Genomic DNA, 22,212 nt, shown 5'->3' with positions numbered 1-22,212 from the left:
ATCATAGACACACACAGGGTACTATTTGTTTAAAGTAACATCACTGGGAGGGGTAGGGCACAGCTTAATGGATCTGGTTGAGTGTTAATGCTGATGTAACCTAGTCATGGCCATTTCATTAGTAAGTTGCCAATAGATTTCAGACAAGGCTGATCCGAGGGTACTGGCCTATTACTGCGGATATGTTTGTTACAACTAATGTGAGGACTGACATCTCTCTAAATACTGCAAGTAATAGGCCAATGCAATTTGGTTTTCCCACGTTTCATGAACAGAATAGGAAAATAGGCAGCGAGTTGGGCCCGGACAGAGGAAAGTGAATAACACTGCAATACAGGGCGCGGATATCAAGCAAAGAATAGAATAAATAGGGAAAGGACAGGAGGCGATGAGAGACAGACCGGCCCTGCCCCATATGACACACCAGTCCGAAGCGGTACAACTGCACCTGGGGCCACTCACATGGGATTCTAAAGGCGTACAGAATGCGCATAAATACCTTGGTTTCCCTGCTTGTTATAGTCACATACGGTTACTGCGGCAAGAAGTGCGCAAAGATGTGACATATAATCTCGATGCATAAAGCTTAACTAAGCATTGGTAAAACTACAACGCTTCTCTAAATTATAAACAAAGTATTGGTCACTATGGGTAAAAAGTACAGCGCTTCTATACTAATATACACACAGCAGATGAATAATACCTTTTGGTGTTGGGACGTTCGCACAGCTTCTCTCCTTACGCTGCTGCTTGTCTCTTCTTTTCACCAACTTCAAGCTACTTCCGGGTATGTTAGTTCCAGCAGCATATCCTTACAGGGCGGCGGCCGCAGGAAGAAAGCTCAGAGCAAGGGGCGGAACTCGAATCATAACCATCACGCCCATTGCAGTAGCACGGGAAACCCCTCATCTTGTGTGATGGCTCCTATCGTAGCAATCCCCGCCCCAGAAATGAAGGAGCAGTTTACAACACCTAGCAATACCTAACAATTACTTTTTTTAGTGGTCTTAGGTTGAAGACACACCATAAGTGGTCTACTAGCTACTAGTAGCAGCTACTAAAAAAGACAATACTGATCATTTACTAATAATTGTCTCTATGTATGTTTTTGCAGAGGCAATTCTCAGTATTGTCTATGGCAGGGTATTTTCTGGAGTTTAGTATCCTTGAAAAAGTAACTGCTACTAAATAGCCCAGTGTGTCTTCATCCTTAGGGCAGTGGCACACAGAGATTAGTCACCCCGCGACAAATCATTGCAGCGGGCGACTAATCTCCCCCGCAATGCCATCCCACCGGCAAGAATGTAAATCGCCGGTGGGATGGCAAACGTGATGCTTCATTTTCCTGAAGTTGCCTCTCCTAAAGGAAAAGAAGGGTCGCGTATGCCATCCCAACGGCGATTTACATTCTTGCCAGCGGGATGGCATTGCGGGGATATTAATTGCCCGCGGTAACAAAGATTTGTCTCAAGGCGACTAATCTCCCCGTGTGCCACTGCTGTGATAAATCTTCACTACCACAGGCGACTAATTTCCCTGACATGCCATACCACCAGCAAGAATGTAAATCACCAGTGGGATGGCATACACGTCGATTCAGTTTCCCAAAGTCACCCAAAGTTTCCTTGCAAAGCAATAGACAATACTGAGAATTGCCTCTGCTAAAACACACAGAGACAATTATCAGTAAATCAGCATTTTTCTATTTCTGTAGTCATGACTAGTGGCTTCTACTAGTAGCTCCATGTGGTGCAGGGTGAAGACAAATGGGTTTAATGCCGCCCATTTGGGGGCCACATCGCTAGTGTGGAGACTGCAATAGCGATCCCTGCAATAAAAGAGCCAAAATTCTGATTTAGAAATCAGAATTTCGGCTCTTTAAGTTGCCAGGAGCGGCTTTTTGCTGTCCCTAGTAACATGCTGGGCGGCGGCCCATGGCAACTTGCCTCATGGCAACAGCGACCCTAAAACCATTAAAGGAAGACGGGGTAATAGCATTATTGCAATATCACACAAATCTTGCCATGCAACACCATGTATGATCCTACATAATCTCATAGCCACAGCTGTAACGTAAATCGGATCAGATTAAGTTGGATGGTGTCTTTTTTTCATGCATCTACATCTGAAAGTCCATGTATTTCAATGAGAGAAAAAATCTCAGACCAACATTGCCTCTACTTACTTCTTGGCTGTGTGTGCAAAAAAAAAAATGTGTGCACTTTTTAAAGCCCGGTGTGTAGTACAAAATTATATGTTTTTACACAAAAGTCTTTGTGCACTGGTCTCAACATTTGTGTGTGTGCACAGCTTAAGGTCGTCCTTGGTGACCTTGCCAAACAAGGTATGGCCACCTTTAGAGGGAACAGTGTTTTAGACATCTGAAACAAGGACAGGCCTTGATTGATGTGCATTCTGGTCAGTGATGGGCCACCATGTCATAGCCCTGTCCCTTACTTCACCAGCCCGCCCTGCCCCTCCAACATTCAAAGGTGGCAACCTTAATTTAAATATAATGTACTCTGCACTGTAAAAAATGACGTTTGCCTTAGAAACACTTCTACATTTACATTCTTGCCAGTGGGATCGCATTTCGGGGAGATTAGTCGCCTGCGACAAGGGAGATTTGTCACAGGTGGCTAATCTAACACAGCAAGATAAACAGGGTCAAATGCTATTGACTCTACAGGGTCACTAAATAAATTCCTCTCCTATATAAAAAAGGCCAATTTTTGCTAAGAAATTTAGTTGAAGGCGCTTATTCAATATATAGGAACTTCAAACGTCACGGGTCCTTTGGTAAGTGACTGTGGAAATTTTAAGCAAGAGGGCAGGAAGGGGTAAAGACTAGAAGAGGGGAAGACAGGTTATATGCAACTTAAAAAAACACAGAGATGATCTGGCCTATGTACAAGCCTATAGTAAATGCTCAAAGGTAATTCTTTAGGTTTAGATTTATATACTTTGTACGAGACATGTTACACAGGCAAAACTGTAAAACTGTCAAATTAAAAAAGAAAAAAAAAAAAAACTGGACACAGAAAACTGCCTTTTCCTGCATTACCGGTCACACAAGGTTTTGTGTGCATCCACCTCCACTGGAAGCTTCAAATAACTGAATATATTGCACGATAGACTGTAGGATGATTAGAGTAGGGCTGGAATAAAAAGACCCATAATAAAGAGTAACAGTAAGAATTGTAGCTTTGCAGTGCAATCTTTTTCTGGTTACTGGGGTCAGTGACCCCCAACTGACAGCTGCAAAAAGGCAGAAGAAGATTAATAGTTCAAAAACTATAAAAAAAAAATTAAGACCAATTGCAAAGTTAAGAAAAGGTAATTCTATAACATCCTAAAAGTTAAAAGGTGAACAACGCCTATAAGAATGACCGTTTACTGTTAGATTTCTGTGTGGTAAAGATGTGAGGCTACCCCCTCCCATAGGTTTTTCCAAAGTGCTAATTTGCTCATAAGCAATTTATTAAAATACTTATGCCTCTTCCGAAGTTACTTCTGTGCTAGCTATTTCTGACCACTCATTTAATTACAACTCAATCTGATGTTCACTGAATGATCTCTAAAACAAGCTTTTCTAATTTTATCATTTAAAATTCACAACAGAAAGCAATAGCTCAGCGAACGCAGGCTATCACGGGTCTGAAAAAGTCACAACATCACATATGAAGCGCCTGAGTATTGATATACCCCGTTAAAGCCTAGGTGTATTCGTGCTTTCCTTGTTTAATTCAATTACGCTACAAGTTTGCGACTGCCACAAAATGACCTACTTTCTTTTTCTCTCCTCTTATTTTAAAAATCGCTTTGCCTACAAGACCACGGCATTTTGCAGTGATTTGAAAAGAACAGCTGATAGGCCGCCATAATCTTTGCGCATGTTCCCACAATTCCCCGCTCCCGCCATCCTCCTTCGCTTGAAGAGGCCTGCGCCCAATCAAAGCGTCTTTTTGCGTTCCTAGCCTAGGTGCTGTAGTGTACTGTCTCAAGGCAACATTTTTTGTTTTATCATCTGTGGAACGTGGGTGTCGTGCGGTTAATTTTGGGTTATCTTTTACGGTTTCCTACAGTAAGGTGGGAGTGTCTCCTATTTATTTTCAAGGTATGAACGGTGAGAATCACCCTACCGCACTTTACACTTGTAAATTTACAACTAAAATATGTTATCTGATAAAGTTGCATGTAAACCATAAGCTGATAGGGCATAAGTTTAGACTATGTGAGAGTGTGGTAATTCTTAAAGCCAAAGTGGAAGCAGCAAGACACTGGGCATACAAATCAAGTCATAAGTTGAATCAAGGTGGGATTGCTGCCTGGCTATTTTTAATAATTGCAAGGAAAGATAATAGAAGATCCTTTTCAAGAATACCACACAACCTTATAGTATAAATAACTCAAAAACCAGAACTATTGGTAAACATTTGCTGAGAATATGCAGCATACGCTTGAAATTCGCCCAAATGAATTGAATACGCTCGGGCACATGTAGCTAATATCCTCATAAAAACACAAGAAAATGCAAAGCGTTTTTCAGCTTTCACCTCACCTTTGGAAAACCGAAGCAACACTTTGGCCAATAACTCAAAAACCAGAACTATTGGTAAAAATAGTGTGTGCGCTAATATAACCCCTTAGGCTCATGCTGTACGAAGCATATGGCGTATATTTTTGGCAAGCCGAAGAACATTTGCAGAAAATATGCACCATACGCTTGGAATTCGCCCTGCCTGAGCCTGCACCCAAATGAATTGAATACGCTCGGGTGCAGGCAAGTGTAGCTAATATCCGCATAAAAACACGAGAAAATGCAAAGCGTTTCTCCGCTTGCCGAAAATATGTGCCATATGCTTCGTGGGGAATTAGCCTTACAGTAGTGGGGTGTATTCTTGGCAAGCGTTTTTTGGCTTTCCAAGAATACTTGTCATTTTGGTTTTCCAACTTTGGAAAACCGAAGCAACACTTTGGCCAATAACTCAAAAACCAGAACTATTGGTAAAAATTAAAGGGCGCCTATCAATGAAAAATTGTTTTCCCTACAGGATGTGTGCGCTAATAGAACCCCTTAGGCTCATGCCGTACGAAGCATATGGCGTATATTTTCAGCAAGCCGAAGAACATTTGCAGAGAATATGCACCATACGCTTGGAATTCGCCCTGCCTGAGCCTGCAGGCAAGTGTAGCTAATATCCGCAGAAAAACACGAGAAAATGCAAAGCGTTTCTCAGCTTGCCGAAAATATGTGCCATATGCTTCGTGGGGAATTAGCCTTACAGTAGTGGGGTGTATTCTTGGCAAGTGTTTTTTGGCTTTCCAAGAATACGTGTCGTTTTGGTTTTCCAACTTTGGAAAACCAAAGCGACACTTTGGCCATTCCATCTGTGCTTCCCTTTATTGCCAGTGGAAAGGCTTTTCGGGGAGATAAGTTGCCCAGGGTAGCAGAGATTTATTGCTGGCAACTATTCTCCCTTTGGGACATTACACTTACACCCTAAGCACATAACAGAACAGAAGCTGCATTTAATGAATATATACACTATAACAAGTGTTGTAAAACAGCAATCCGAAAGGCAAAGATAGAAAATGAGGAGCGCATTGTGGCAGAGGCTAAAACTAACCCAAAAACGTTTTTTTAAGTATATTAGTAGTAAAAAGATGCAGGTTGAGAGTGTGGCACCATTGATTTATAGTAACAATATGGTTATAACAGATACAGAAAAGGCAAATGTGCTAAACCAGTTCTTTTCTTCTGTGTATACAGTAGAGGAGCCAGAGTGCCAGGACCCACCCAACAGCTGCACTCAGGGCCACCCACAAGGGGGACAGTTGTCCCGGGCCCAGACGATCCTTGGTTTAAAGGGGGCCTGGCCATGATACAGCTTTTATCTCGGGCCCCTTATAAAGAATTACGGGCCTTGATTGGTTGTGCCCTGTGCGTGACATCAGTTTTGTTGTGAGGGGCCCCGTGATTTCTGATGGCGGCCCTGGCTGCACTGTTGCCTCAGCTCCAACTAGTCAGTGGTTGACAAAGGATATGGTGCTTAAAGGTTTACACCTGGCACCAGGGCCAGATGGAGTACACCCTCAGGTACTGAGAGAGCTAGGGTCAGTTTTACAGTGGCCTCTGTTTCTGATATTCTCAGATTCACTTTCATCAGGTATGGTACCTATGGATTGGAAGAAGGCTGTCATTCCTATATTTAAAAAGGGAGTAAGATCTCAGCCTGGCAATTATAGGCCAGAAAGTTTGACATCTGTGGTGGGCAAGTTATTTAAAGGCTTGTTAAGAGATCACATACAAAATTGGAGAATGGCAGTAATCCGCATGGCTTTATAAAGGGCAGGTCATGTCAGACCAATTTAATTGCTTTTTATGATGAGGTTACTAAGAAGCTGGACAGTGGGGGTCCAGTAGATGTGATCTATTTTGATTTTGCCAAAGCATTTGATACTCTTCCCCACCAAATGTCTGTTGGTCTTAGTGAAGTCGTTTGGATAGAAAACAGGATCGGATACAGAGGGAGGTTGTTAATAGTACATTCTCTACTCAATGGGGTCCTTCAGGTTTCTGTACTGGGTCCACTTTTGTTTAACTTGTTCATAAATGACTTAGGGGAGGGTATTATAAGTAATGGATCAGTGTTTGCAGATGACACAAAACTCTGCCGCCCAGTCAATTCTATCCAGGATGTGGCATCCTTGCACAGGATCTTGACAAACTGGCAATCTGGGCAGCTAATTGGCAGATGAGATTTAATGTGGATAAATGTAAGGTCATGCACCTGGGATGTAAAAATATGCAGCCACTTAAACCCTTAATGAGACTGCACTAGGCAAATCCATGATGGAGAAGGACCTTGGAGTCCTTGTAGATAATAAACTTGGCTGTAGTATGCAATGCTAGGCAGCAGCTGCTAGGGCAAACAAGGTTTTGAGCTGTATTAAAAGGGGCATAAATTCATGGGAGGAGGGTGTTATTCTTCCCCTTTACAGAGCGCCGGTTAGGCCCCATCTAGAATATGCTGTTCAGTTTTGGTCTCCAGTGCTCAAACGGGACTGAGGAGGGCAACTAAGCTGGTAAAGGGTATGGAAAGTCTCAGTTATGAAGAAAGACTGGCCAAGTTAGGGTTGTCTACACTGGAGAAGAGGCGCTTAAGAGGTGACAAATAAAATATAAATATATAAATAAATATATAAGGGGATCATATAATAACCTTTCTAATGCTTTATTTACCAGGTGGCCCTTCCAACTGACACAAGGGCACCCGCTCTGTTTAAGTAAGGTGGTTCTGTTTAAATATTAGGAAAGGATTTTGTACTTTGAGAGCTGTAAAGTTGTGGAGTTCCCTCCCTGAACCAGTCGTACTGACTGATACATTATAAAGCTCGAGAAGGGGTTGGATGGCTTTCTAGCAATTGAGGGAAAACAGGGTTATGGGAGATGGCTCTTATTACAAGTTGATCCAGGGACTGGTCCGATTACCATCTTGGAGTTAGGAAGGAATTTTTTTTCCCTCTGAGGCAAATTAGAGAGGCTTCAGATGGGGTTTATTTGCCTTCCTCTGGATCAACTAGCAGTTAGGCAGGTTATATATAGGCATTATGGTTGAACTTGATGGATGTATGTCTTTTTCCAACCTAACTTACTATGTTACTAAGCATTTCATGTATAGTTAGAGGCAGCAGGCACTGACACACCGGGCATGACACATGAACCTTAAAGGAGAACTATACCCCCAGGAGCTAAAAGCCCCCTTAACTATCACTGCCTTGATTCCCCTCACGTTTCCCTTTTCGCATAGTTCAAACAGTTTAAACAGTCCAGACCTGCTGGGAAATAAGAAACTTTATAAATATAATTTGTTAGAAATTCTGTTTCTGGAATAATCAATCAATTCATTACTCTCTCACAGCAATCTGTCTCTTTCCTTGCAGCATTGTGTCTGTAAATGAAACAGTTCTAATCCTACTAATAATGTAGTAACAACAGGCGCAAACACAACAACAGACCCAACTATAAATCAAAATGTGGCTCCTGAGTCCTGTATGAAGAGACAGATTTCTAATTATTTTAGAAAAGGTGCATCATTTTTTAATTGATTGTACTTTTTTTAATCCATTAAATGCATCATTCATGGCTATATCCACAAAAAATATTTTTGTGTGAATTTTTAAAAAATGTGGATCAGGTAGGGCACAGGTATGCATTTTTTGGTATTCCATCTCTCCTGCTTTTTAGTTGTCTTCATGTATTGCTGACAGAGCATTTGATAGCAAGTGCTTGTCTGGTGGAACTGGTGTATGTAGTCCCTACACCTCCTTTTATTTTTATGGATGGCTGAGGGAGGTGGCAGTTAGCACAGGGTCAATCAGTAATTAGGCATAATTAGTTAGGGGCCTGAGCCTTAATTATCTCCTGTTACTTTTTTGTTTTCTGTGTTCCCAATATAGGGTATGTATGTTTCTTTCAATGGAGGAAAGTTTAATGGCCAATTGCTTCCTTCAATAGACTTTCCTAAGGGGTTGAGAAATTTACGCAAAAAAGCCCTATAAACCTTTCAACTAGAAATGGGCCCCTTTATGTGTTCCACCTGCGCTCGGTACTTACATGCATCTGAGGTTTGCGCACTGCTTTTCTCCCTTGGCAATTTCCCCACACATGCGCGTGTTCATATGCCTGTTTGTGCATGCGTGGAATGGAGGGGTGAGGTGGCCTCAGCATATGGACTGTTATGGAGATCTGTGTGTGTGTGTTACAGTGTATAGTTTCACTAGGTTTGTTTGAGATATTTGCTGGAGAGGGCAAAGCCTCAGTTTGTTTATTTTACTGATAGGCGTGTGTCATGTAGATCTGTTTTTGTCATACTAAGGACAGTTGTATGGCAAGGTGCTTGATAGAGACAGTGCCCATACAGACATCAGGTCACTGGGGTTTGCAAGGCCCAGCTTCGCGAGGCAACTTCGGCGATTTGCCGAAATCGCGCCACTGCGTGTGCCATCCCACCGGCGACTTACACTTTCGCCGGTGGGATGGCAGGTGATGGCAACTCGGGGAGATTAGTCGCCCGCGAACAGGGAGATTTGTCGCGGGCGACTAATCTCCCCGTGTGCCAGAGCCCTTACAGTGCTTTGACTATATTATGTTGTCTTGAAGCTTTGTCAACTGGCGTAATCGTCACTTTATGGTTAGTGAAGGATAATGATATCTACTGCTTCTACCAGCCTATCTTTGTGGATAAGTGAAGATAATTTTTAGGTAATTTGTACTGCAGTTTGCCAAACTAGTAAGGGTTCTGGCACATGGGGAGACTAGTCGCCCGCGACAAATCTCCCTTGTCGCGGGCGACTCATCTCCCCAAAATGCCTTCCCACCGGCGAGTATGTAAATCGCCGGTGGGATGGCATTTTGGGTAGATGAGTCGCCCGCGACAAGGGAGACTAGTCTCCCCGTGTGCCAGAGCCCTAACAGGATGTTTGGAGGTTATCTGTCTTTTCATCCAGGAGTGTGGGGTTGCTCTTTCAAAGATTTGGGAGGGTCTTGGGTATGACACAATCTTCACAACCTTTTTTTGTTCTACTTATCTTGCAAAGCCCAATATTTGTATCATGGCAATTCCCTGCCCAGTCTGTGTGGGTCGCCATGGCAATCAGATGGCTATAAGCCTTGCTTATGTTATTGCAGCTTAGACATATCTTCATATATTGTGCCAGGCTTGCATATAGTAGTACAATAAAGCATCAGAGCCTGAACTATAAGCCTACATTGGCAGTATAGAAACATGGAGTTTCTATCAGGAGAGGGTAAGGGAGGGCTGGTCCGGTTGTTGTGAAAGGGTGGGGCCATGAGTTGACAATATTGGTGGACCCCGGACACCCCAGTCCAACACTGCCTTCAAACACATATTTGTTTTGATGTGCCTAACTATTGATCAGAAATTCTATGCTCATTTCAGAGATGGATAAAGAACAAGATGAAAATCCCAAACAGCAGGCGGCTATCCTCCCACTTCAAAGCCAACAACAATTAGGAATTGTCCCAGATTTAGAGGAAATGAATGAGGAAGGGACTAAAACTTCAAGTGAAGTCAGTCAAGGTAAAAATAAACAAATCATTTAAGACAAACTGTACCATTTGTACCAAATAAAACTAAAAACAGATAAACAGCATACTATTTTTTTATGATGAATAATATATGAATAGATGGATAATAGTATACTGTTGAAAATGTGATAATTCTTATGTGACAGCTAACCAGTGGCAAACAGATGCTGTGGCATGCTAACACTGGAACTGGTAATAGATTTCTATGGTAATACAAACTCCTGCTGTTCTTTATATAATAACTCAAATATGCAATGTTAAAATATAATGAATATTCAAGACTAGGGATGCATAGAACCTATGATTCGGTTCAGGATTCGCCTGAATCCATGGTTCTGTATGAACCAAAATCGGAATCCTTAAAATCATGTAACTTTTCATCGCATAAACACGGAAGTTATTTTTGACGCTTCATTAGCTTGATTTGCATATGCAAATTCGGAATCGGTTTGGTATTCGCCCAAATCTTTCACAAAGGATTCATGTTCGGCTGAATCCCAAAATAGTGGATTCGGTGCATCTCAATTTAGGACAGCGCTATGATCAGCCTGTGCCATATTAGAATGGCACATGGGCATAGTAAATCTGAAGTTGATTTATAGCCAATAGAGTCTTTTCCTTCCACCTACAATGCATAAATATCCATGTCTAAGTCCTAGGCCTCCTATTTGCTTTCTTACAACCTTTCCTGAACAAAAAAAATGTTTGTGTGATCAAAATATGAAGCTAGCTAGTTCATGCTGTGTGTATAAACTTCAGGGTAACTCACTGTATGGACAACTTCATAGAGATTCAATTGTTTTTTGTTGCAAATATGGCGATGGCCTACAGAGAGATTAGTTGTTCTTGGTTAAACTTGGCAGAAGGAGACTTTGCACGACTTTGAAAATCGAAATGATGCATTTGTTTTCCCACCGGTAATTAACTTTATTGCCGTTGAGAAGGTATTTCCGCAAGATTAGGCCGTGGTAGCCGAAATTAACTGTGGGTAACTATTCTCCCCGTGGCCCTGGCCAAAAAAAATATGTTTGTGTAATGAACGACATTCTCTTATAAGCATCTTTCTCATGTACATTAATAGAACATTTTTTATTGGTTTTAGTTATTTGTAATTGTAGTTGAAAGCAGTATTTTTTTCTGTATCCGTTCTTTGGTTATGACTCCAGAAACTACATACACTGGATATAAAAAGTGTACATACCCCTGCAAAATGGCAAGTCTTTGTTTAAAAAAAAAAAAAGGAACTGAGATAAATCCTGTCAGAATTTATTCCACCTTTATTGCAAAATTTCCATTTATACAAAGAAGTAGTAAACACCTGCTATAAATTAAAGTGGCTCTGATTGAGCTCAGATAAAGTTTGGCTGTTCCTGTGGGATTATTCCTCTTGGTTTTACATTTTAAAAGCCTTGGTCCACAAAGAACTTTAAAAACATGAAAGGAATCTTATTATTGATAGGTACCAGTCAGGAAAGTATCCAAATCATTAAACATTCCGTGGAGCACAGTCATCAACAAGTAAAAGAAATATGGCTCAACAGTGACTGTACCAAGTTTAGGACATCCCTCTAAGATTGATGAGAAGACAAGGAAAATAATGGTTGTTCCCTACATGTGACAGCAATCAGCCATATTCTTCATATGTCTGAGTTGTGGGGTAGGCTACCAAGACAAAAGCCTTTACTCATAAAGAAAAGCATCCAAGCCCAGCTGAACTTTGCATAACGCTATAACTAGTCTCCCACAATCATTGGAAAATTGTGTTATGGTCTGATGAGACTAAGGTTGAACTATTTGGCCATAATTCCAAAAGGTATGTTTGGTGCAAGAGTAAAACAGCATATCATCACAGGAACACCATACCCACAGTGATACATGATGGAGGCAGCATCATGCTTTGGGGCTGATTTTTTGTCAGCTAGAACTGGTGCTTTAGTGCAGTGCTGTCCAACTTCTGTGGTACAGAGGGCCGGAATTTTTCTGACCTACGTGGTGGAGGGCCGATAATGGAAGACAGTTTTGACCACTCCCCTTTTTGAAACCGCACCCACTTGAAACCACACCTGTGTTATCACATGACCATACCCATATTAATGGTTGTAGTACAGCAAAAACCTGCCATACTCTACCTTCCCTACCCTGCCTGTGTGTGCCATACTCTGCCTTCCCTACCTTGCCTGGGTGTGCCATACTCTGCCTTCCCTACCCTGCCTGGGTGTGCCATACTCTGCCTTCCCTACCCTGCCTGGGTGTGCCATACTCTGCCTTCCCTACCCTGCCTGGGTGTGCCATACTCTGCCTTCCCTACCCTGCCTGTGTGTGCCATACTCTGCCTGCCCTACCCTGCCTCTGTGTGCCATACTCTGCCTGCCCTATGCTGTGTGTGGCACACACAGGCAGCATACAGTAACACAATGCTGGCACTGCTCATACAGTCTGCACAATAACTATATATTAAAAAACTTTTAATTGCAGTACCACCTCAGTATATGTACTTTTTGTGGTGTGCAGGGATTATTTGTGGGTTTCTAGTCTGTGTGAGGTGTGAACAGGGGAACAATGTGGTTGATTACAGGCTGAGCCTGAGGTGTGAACACTGCAGGGGGTGAGCAATGCAGGGATTAAAAGGTGTGAACAACACAGTGGATTACATTTTTAAACAATACAAGGGGATTACAGCCTGAATCTGAGGTGAGAACAATGCAGGGGGCCAGTTAATCTTAGTATTGATACCATTTAAATCTTATACAAGAGTAAGCCATCAAAGCAACCAGACAGGTGGGGGGGCCACACAGAGGGGGGTCGCGGGCCGTACGCGGCCCGAGGGCCGCCAGTTGGACAGCACTGCTTTAGTGGATGGAATCATAATATATCTCCAAGTATCAGCCTATTTTGTTACAAAACCTTTAAGCATCTGATAGGAAGGTGAAGATAAAGAACTTCACCTTTCAGCATGAATGACTCAAAATATACATCTAAATCAGCAAAGCAATGGCTTCCTCAAAGGAGGATCAGCGTTTTGGAATGGCCGAGCCAGAGTCCAGACCTCAATCCGAGTGACCTGAAAAGAGCTGTGCACAGGAGATGCCCTCATAATTTGACAGATTTAAAAAATGTTTGCAAGGAGGAGTCCAGATGTGGCAAACAGTGTTGTAATAAAATTACACAATTTTGTAAGATATTTTATTTTTAAGTTCTAGATTGCTGAGCATCTCTGTACCAAGCAACATGAAACCATATCAACCGCCCATGCTATTGAATAGGTGCCACAATAAAGACTAGGAAATGCTAGTGTGCCCCCCCACTGGCAGCCCCACATCCATCCACCCGGATATGCGTAAAAGGCGCGGCTGGTACAGTTGATGTTCCTGTTTTAGCCCAGTATACAGGCAGGTGCTGTAAGGGAGCACTACTGCTGCTAGCACATATGCTTGTCTTACACTGTTGTGATTTCTCCATGCTGTTGGCTCGGTATGCACTCCTGCGGGGTGCTTTCGCAGCAACAGAGCACAGGACCCCCATTCCCCTGCCCAGCAGTTTGGTTTCTCTTGACAAGTTATTTGTAAATGCAATTGTTATTGAAAGCAGTATATCTTTTGGTACCAATGATTCTCACTCTTAAAAAGCTGTAACAGGAGCCAGCTAAATAACAAAACAAAAACCCTTGGGTTTTGACCAGCCCTTACATCACTATATAACACATCTGTGTACAGGTCAGGACCGAGATTCAAAATAGGCCCTGACATTTCAAGTACAGAGAGGCCGAAGCAGCCCCCCACCAGCCCACTAAATAGTGCCTGTCTGCGGCATCTTACAGCAGCCCCTCTGGCATTTGCCAGAATTTACAGTTTGCCAGTCTGGGCCCAGTACAGGAATTTATACAAGATAGATGTTTTGCACCTCAGTATATAGATGGACACTAATGCAAGGTTATTACTATCCTATTTGGCAAAATTTAGTCTCTAGATCAGTGTGTGAACTCAACTATGCAAGGTAATGTGGTGAATGTCACTCTGTGATAAACTACAATACATTTCTGTTCTCTCTTTGAGATAACCTTTATTGTATTATATTTTTTACTTCAGACAAGCTTCCACATTGGCAGAGATGTGCAGTCCTAGTAAGTGATATCTTTCACAGCCTTCTGAGAGACAATGAATACTACAGTCACAGGAATATAGTGGCTGCATTTATTTTGGAGAGAGGTAAGCACAATGCATGTACACAAATATTATGGTCTGAAAACTGTAAAATAACACATTTCTAATTGCTGTCTCTACAGAAGTGAGGGGTGACAAAGTAAAAGATGATATATATGCGGTTGTGGCTTTTGGAACTGGTGACTCATGCTACCAAGGATGGCAGGATTATAGTGGCCTTTTAGTGCATGACAGTCATGCATTAGTGGTAGCAAGAAGGGCATTATTAAGGTAAGCTAATGCAGACTCTGAAATCTATTTTTCTATGTTATCACTTGACTTAGTTTACTCCCACACTGTGGGCACAACTGCCAATGTACTAGACACCAGTGCTGTTTGATGTTGATAAAGCTTTGAACAGAACAGAACTTTCCTGCCCCTTTAAATTGCCAGAACAAAAATACTCTTTTTATGCAGAGAAGAAAAAACAGGGACTAAAATAATGGATCTTTTTATTATGTTTCCTGTCTTGAAAAATGCTTTATTTATGCTTTATTGAGCTAAATTAAATAGGCCACTTATAAACATTTTCTATGCATTCCTATACATTTATAACTGTGAACTCTTAATCTACAGGTACCTGTACAAGCAGTTGAACATGTATCAGAGTGATCTGCCACTTGCTAAAGAAAAATGCATTTTCTGCCCTTCTCAGCAAAGTCAGATGCTGGTGCTGAAACCTAATATATTCCTGCATCTCTATATAAGCTTTACCTCTGAAGGCTCCACACAGGTCAGCCAGTAAGTGATTTGAGTTCTATAGGAGAAATAATAAAAGCAGAAGGGAACAAACTGGGAGGAAAAAGGAAGAAGCAAGGGTGGTTGCATTCAATATGAAAAAATAGCCACGGTATGAATTAATTAAAGGAGCCATACATGGCCATATTTATGGTGTGTGTAAAGCTGGCCACGATTACGATTTTTCTCTACTTAACCAATTTCTGTGTGGTTCAACAAAATCGCCAAATTATTATGAGATTAGTGGGCACCAAATGATGATGAGTTTTCATCTCATAGTCAGAAAATTCATCGGGCATGTTGAAAATTTTCAATGTTAAAAATGTATCCATTGTCTAATTGTTTGCAGGACCAGGCAGGTAGTTTTCCTAGCTTTAACTAGATTAAAACACTTGAAATGGTCGTTTTCGTTGATGGACAAATCGTACTTTTAAACAATTGTTTTAGGATAAGCAGGGTCCTAGAATAATGAAAATATCTTTGAAATATCTTAACGTGTATGGCCAGTTTTTAGAGGGAATAACCAAATGATGTGCAAATGATTGGAACAGCAGAAATGAAAAGTAAGGCAGGAAATAGTCTGTACTTGCTGAAGTAGACAAAAGAGGGCTTATTTACCTCTGGAAGTGCAGTGAGCAAAGTGTTATTACCATAATGCAGCATTACACGTACTGCAAAAACAACATTTTGACGCAAGTATCTTTAATGAAAGTGATTTTACAAGCAGCTGACTGTGGGGAAATTGTAGGGCCTGAAACTGCACTTGAAGACGTAAATGATACCTAAGGTCCAGGAATGGACTGTGGACTGTAATCACAAATATAGCTTTTTATTTTAAAATCCCTTAGGAATAAATAGTAATCTAAATAAATAAAGGAAAAATAATGTTGGTGGTAGACCCCCCCAGTCCTGGTGCCCTTTTTTTTTTTACTTCAATTTGTTTTTATTCAGATTTTACTTTAATTACAGCTAGCTTATACTGGCTAAAGGATATGTCGTACAACTTTAAAAATGGCTGCTTGGCACTCTGCAAGAGAGTATCCCACACAGTGCTCATTGGGTGTGCCTAATATATTGGCAACCACTAAATATTTTGTGCTTTAAATTGTGCCACGAGTCAGAGTACCTTATCTGAAAGGTTCAAGATTAATATTTTTTAAACTTATGCAGCAGAGATACTTCCTAAAGGGATGAGCCTTCAGTATTAGCACTGCATGGTTAAATAAAGAAGACATTATGTTTGTTTATTGGAGTCTCCAGTAATTAGTGATATTGCTTTATTGTAGGAAGAATAGAGATGAAATGTGACACTTGACATATACTGTCTTTTTCTTTAGCCCATGGGTAGATTTATCGCCGTGTGTTTCTCTTCATGTTCATGCAAAAGGCTCGCTGCTTCCAGTGTCAGACTGTCCCCTGAGTGTTCTGGCTGCACGTGTGTGCTGCATGTCAGCCTTAGACAAGCTGATGAAATGGAATGTTCTGGGAGTTCAGGGAGCTTTGCTGAGCCAGAGTATTGATCCATTATATATTACCAGCATAGTCACAGGTATGCCCATTGTGTACAATTAATATTTTAAATGAGAAGGATATTAATGAGCTGAAAAGAGTGCAGATACATGCAACTAAACAGGTAAAAGTAATGAAAAAATTAAACTATGAGAAAGACTATCAAGGTTGGGGTTGTTTGCTCTGGAGAAAAGGCACTTTCGACATGATTATAGGGGATATAGGCAGATAGCAGGGGATCTTAGACGTGAGGAACTGAGCTTTCATTTGTAGCAGTAAAAATGGTTCTTCGCAGTGAGGTTGTGGAGTACCCTCCTGGATAATCTTCTGATGGAAGATTCTGTTTAAAGGAGAAGGAAAGGATAATAAAGAGTTAATCTCAAGCTGCAGGCATACCTTCAGTTGTCTCAATAGTGCCCTTAAGTCTCCCCATATTTCTCCTGTTTAGAAGATCAGAAGCCAAACAGAAAGAAAAAACGTTGAGCTGTGTAAAGAAAGTTCCCATAAATCCTCACTCCTGCACAGACACCCAGACAAAGTGAACATGCTCAGTTAGTTAGACTATGAGTCAGCTTCCTGCCGATTGGCTCAGATCCACATTCCTAAGGGGGGGGGGAGTGAGTTCTTAGCATTCTTTAGGGAGGGGGGAGCAGGAGAGAGGAGAAACCTTTTCACAGAGAAGTCAGTGCAGTATTTCTGTGAGTGCTTATGGCTGTATTTACATAGACCTATTATGGAAAACTCTTCCCCCCTTGGAGGTGTGAGTTAATGAGTTAATAGAGCGCCAAGGGAGCACAGTGCCATGTTTGGTTACATGCATACACATAATGAGCAAGTCTACCAGTTTGCTCATTATGTAATTCATGTGATGTCACATGCATGTGCATAATTAGCAAGCTAATCATTTGCATTCTTAGAGTCATATTATGACATAGCACTTTTTTGGTCCCTTCAAGCTTTGTTGTTCCTTCAGTTATACTTTATTTCAGGTTCTTCCACTGAGGAGGAGCAAGATTTTTTATGCAAGGCTGTCACTGAGCGCATGAAGCTTTCCCTGGACCTGAGTCTCTTTCCTTCATATTCAGTACACACCCCCTATATCTTCTCTGGTCCCTGCATCTCCACCAGCAAAACCTCTCCACTCTACAGCAAGCACAGCTTAAATTGGTCCAGAGGAGATCACTATATTGAAGTTGTAGATGGTTCAACAGGGAGAACAGTAGACTGGTAAGTGTTAAGTAAATAACAGAGTAATGTTATTGTTTTGTTAATAAAAGATAAGCATTCATTGCAACATAATTTTCTAATAGACTGCTTGTAGGCAGTCATGAGTAATATATGGTGCTGGTTTCTTTTTGAGCAAAAAATTATCAATATGTTTAAAAATGGCCCCTTTTGTGGATCTCAGTATAGATCATTTCTAGTCCCTGTCCGTGTTTTGAATAGTCTATGATTAATTTTAATACGTATTTATAAACTGCCAACATATTCCCAATCTGGGTTTGTAATTAAGCACAGATTAGAAACAATTAGAAACTGATAAAGGAGGTCAAGAGGTCCCTGTTTAGATCTTGCATCCAAGATATATGGTTGCAAAGGGGCAGGACGAAGAATAAGCAGATTTGGGCACAATGAGTACATTTTGGGGCAGACATTTGATTTAGCTGAGCATTTATTTTAAACTGTGGTCCCATGCTGCTTGGGCAGGGTCAACAACCCTGGGTAGACAGGCAGGCAGTAAGCTAACAACATGTAGCCCTGTGGTAGAGGGCCCTGCTAACTGCAAATCCATCTCCAGAGACCATAATTTTTCTGTCTTCACCATGTATCAAGAGGTTTGAGGCCAATGGCACTATAGCTCATTTCACTAAACATGGACCAAGCTTGCAAAAAAGAATTGTTCAAATTGTTGTCAACTGCCACTTAGCTTCAAATTGTCCTCCAGACACAAGGTACAATAGTTTCATCCTGCACCATCCGTTGCTAACTCAATGAAAGGGGACTCTATTATAGGAGACCCAGGAAGATTCATAGTGCTGACAGACAAATATACGAAACCTTGACTGGAGTTCACCAAAACAAACCCAAGGCAAGGCAAAATCTTTCCGCGAGAAGGTCTTGTAGACATAATACAAAATTAATGCTTTTTGGGGAAGCGCAACATCTTTGTTTGAACAGTCTGCAAAGATCATCCCTACAGTCAAAAATGCAGTAGGTTCTCTAGAGTTTTGGCATTCTTTTTTTGTACCTGCGCATGTCATTATGAAAGCAGGTAATTACCAAGGTATTTTGAAGTGCAATATTGAACCCAGTGTAAGAATGCATAATGTCCAAATAGACAGATACCCTATGTACGCTTCAAAAAGCACCCAAAAATGGTAAAAGACAAAACACTGGGCTGTACTGAAATAGTCTGAAAACTACAGAGGCATAATTCAATTCTGGGAAAACTAAAAGTGGTCCAAACTGTAATAGAGAGATGAAGAAAGCTCATTCATGGTTATAGGAAGAGCTTGATTTTAGTTCTTCAAAAAGACTGTTTCCAGATTTATAGTATAATGTGTGAATCATTTTTTCAGTCATTTTTTTTTCAGATTTGAAGGGATATGTTTTGTAATGTTATTAGTAAAGCAAGGAATTGTAGAAACCTGGTTTGTGAACATCAAATTTGAAAATTGATATTAGCATTTGCGAGCACCAACATGGCTGCCCACACCATATATTGATGTGATGGGCTCCCTTTAAGAGACCAGTTGCATGAATCAAAGCAGATGGGCAAAATTGCATGAACTTTTTTCTCCTTCTGCAATTGCCGTCATACATTAACAACTAAACAAAAAAGACATTTACTGACAGGTAGCACAGGGGGCATATACACAGATCAGTGCAGTACCATTTTTTTGTTTCAAAAATAGTGCTCCAAGCAAACCTTGGCAGGAGCAGTAGTCAGATCTTTTCTAACAGTCAGCAGATAAGCAGAGAATAATATCTACCTTCTAGGGCCTCCAGTTAGGTCTGTGAGTTCAGGACCAGACTGGCCTAAATTCTTGCCAATTCCAAAACAACTGTCATTGGCCTATGGCTTATATTGGGCCTATCTGGAGCTGGCTGTACCTTTGGTATAGTTGAAATGCCAAGGCCTATTTTATATCTCATAGACATAGGTGGGCCCTTGGAGGTTCAAAATCATACCCAGACTATGGGTTTCTGATTGGCTACTAATCTTCACAGGAAAAGGTGGAGTTGGTGAAGTATCTTGCAAGAATATATGGCTCATTTACATTTAAAGTTCCAGTGTCGTTCTTCAAAATTAATACTATTGTGCTTGCAGTTCTCAGATGCAATTGCGCTGATGTTTTTCAGGAATAATGTGTGCAGTTCTTTAGATACATGTGTGGTGTGCCTGTTGTTAAAGGAGCTCTGGTGCTACCACCAGATCCAGAGGTAGCGTTAGCGGGTCTTCTGCATCAATAGGGGCAACAGCTCTTGATTTGGAACAGGAGGCAGGAAGGACTGAGTGGTGCTGAGCAGAACTATATGGAAGTGCACAGAGCACATTTTTAGTCAAGTACTGTTAATAAATGGATTTTACACACAACTGACTGCAAGGAGATTTGCGCAAATGCAACTTTGGTAGTAGAAATAGTAACCCTTATATCTACTAAAATATTTGTTAAAGTATATAATACTGTTAATTTTCAATGGCAAATATACAGTATTATGCATTGAAGTTTGGGAATTGAGTTCTGCTACATAGTAACAATGCCCCAGACATACTGAACTTGCACAAAAATGTTATAAGATTTATTATAATGTTTCACTGTTACACTATGCATTTTTATCAAGAAAATAACATGTAACAATCTATAGGGTAAATATTTGGCCTTAGGTAATCTCCCCCAAAAGGCCAGTCTTACATTTTCCAAAAACATTATATCTAGTGCCCAAAAAATGCAGAATCTAAAAAGGTAACAGGTAGGTGGCCCTATCACCAACCCTAGAATTGCCACTAGATTTTCAACCCTCTTTTTGCTGTTATGTCTTTTTTTCAAAGGGCGTAACTGTGTTTCTCCAAAAACAGGTATATGTTTTGAAACTTATAGGACTCATTTACTTTTGCCACCCAGACAAGGGGTGCAAAATGGACTGCAGTCTGTGCAAAGTGAATCTGGGGAAAAAGCAAGAAGATGGCACCTGTGTACTCTGCAGGAAAGTACACTAGTGCAATACATTTTTTCATTTTCCTTTTTAGGTTTATTTAATGTATCCTAACCCCTCTAAGGAAAAATACTTGCCCTATATGAATGCTGATTGAAATTTTGTTTTTACAGCTCCTCAACTCTCGGTCATTTTCCTGTGAGTCGTCTGTGCAAAGCAGCCATGCTGAAATATTATTGGGGACTACAAATTGAATATGGAAAATTACATGAAAGAATTTCCTACATCCAGTCCAAGGTAAAGAAATATTCATGATATATAGCACTTGTATTAATTTAAGTAGAAATAAAACCACATTTTTTACAGCATGAAGAATAATGCAGAAGTGACTTTGTCTTTTTGTCAGAACTGCATTGTTTTTAGTTAGATATTGAAACCTTATTTATAGTTTATAATTTATTTATAAGTAGGGCAATGCGCATGCTAATTTTATGACATCACGTTGCTAATGGCATGGGGTATATCCTAGTGCTGAATACATAATACATTTGAGTCCATAAAGTTCCACCCTCCCAAGTAACCCCAGCACACACACCACACTATATACACTCACACTATATACACTCACATACATAAACCATATATACCAACATTGCCATTTAAGTATTTTTAGAATATACTCCTATCCTTTTAACAACTCATAATCATGGCCAGTCCAACTTAGCTTTGGGCCAAGATCATGAGAAAGCACACTGCTTATATAAGTAAGATTATATCAGATACATTTCTGAAGTCTTCCTCTTTTATACATCTGATGTAGGACTTCAATTCAACATACCCCTGGCACAATGCAAAGCTGTGTTGCAGCCACCCAAGTGTGATCATCCAAAACTTTTAATTGGGTACAAAAAACACAAACATTTACATTTCTGTTGTAAGTGACCAAACTGGAATGCACGTGTTTCCAACTTTAAAACCCATTATTCACAGTGTTACATGCATTACAATGCAGACAGCACTAGGAAATGCTTACCTTCAAGTTCTTCTTCCCTATGCAGATTTTCTCAGATCAGTATCAGCGGGTCAAGTCGCTGTTTCATTCTCATTTTTGTGCACGTACTCAAGGATTGTGGCCTCGCAAACTGTGTGTGGATAGGTTTGAAATGATACCACAAGATTCTCCAGATGGAGAAGAAGGGTGGCTATACCAAAGTGATCTTCAAGGATAAATCCATAAAAGAAGGCTTTGGCCAACTTTTACTTGGCAGTTTGTTCTTTCAAGGTTTCCTTATTTCCTAATTATTCTTGCAGGAGAAAATCTGATTTTGAATAATGCATGAAAGGGAAAAAAATACATGAAAAAAATGAAAAAAGTATACATAATACTTTGGACTCTTTCTGTTTGGGGTTCCCCCCCCCCCTTGAAAACTACATTTTTGTTTTATTATTTAAGGTACAAAGCACAGCTAAGTAAACATTGTTATTTAGCAATAA

At 40.7% G+C, this 22,212-nt stretch overlaps 2 protein-coding genes across 3 annotated transcripts in view; one reads left to right on the top strand and one right to left on the bottom strand.

Moving 5' to 3' along the window:
- Nucleotides 1-715, bottom strand: part of capns2 (calpain, small subunit 2) — a 21,593-nt gene extending 20,878 nt beyond the window's left edge. Inside the window, 1 exon segment of the mRNA NM_001016161.2 lies at nt 704-715. The gene's annotated coding sequence lies outside the window, so the exon portion shown is untranslated.
- The window catches only part of adad2 (adenosine deaminase domain containing 2), a 22,511-nt gene extending 299 nt beyond the window's left edge, over nt 1-22,212 (top strand). Inside the window, 9 exon segments of one of the 2 annotated variants that reach the window (NM_001079364.1) lie at nt 3,917-4,117; nt 9,966-10,106; nt 14,200-14,319; nt 14,397-14,544; nt 14,890-15,054; nt 16,389-16,600; nt 17,550-17,787; nt 20,892-21,015; nt 21,777-22,212. In NM_001079364.1, the coding sequence (NP_001072832.1) occupies nt 9,968-10,106; nt 14,200-14,319; nt 14,397-14,544; nt 14,890-15,054; nt 16,389-16,600; nt 17,550-17,787; nt 20,892-21,015; nt 21,777-21,947 (1,317 nt within the window). In that variant the 5' untranslated portion in view covers nt 3,917-4,117; nt 9,966-9,967 and the 3' untranslated portion in view covers nt 21,948-22,212. 2 annotated transcript variants of the gene reach the window in all.

Source organism: Xenopus tropicalis, chromosome 8, assembly GCF_000004195.4.
Source record: "Xenopus tropicalis strain Nigerian chromosome 8, UCB_Xtro_10.0, whole genome shotgun sequence".
Taxonomy (NCBI): Eukaryota; Metazoa; Chordata; class Amphibia; order Anura; family Pipidae; genus Xenopus; species Xenopus tropicalis.
The sequence above is the reverse complement of the archived record's forward strand: the minus strand, read 5'-3'. Positions and strand labels throughout refer to the sequence as shown.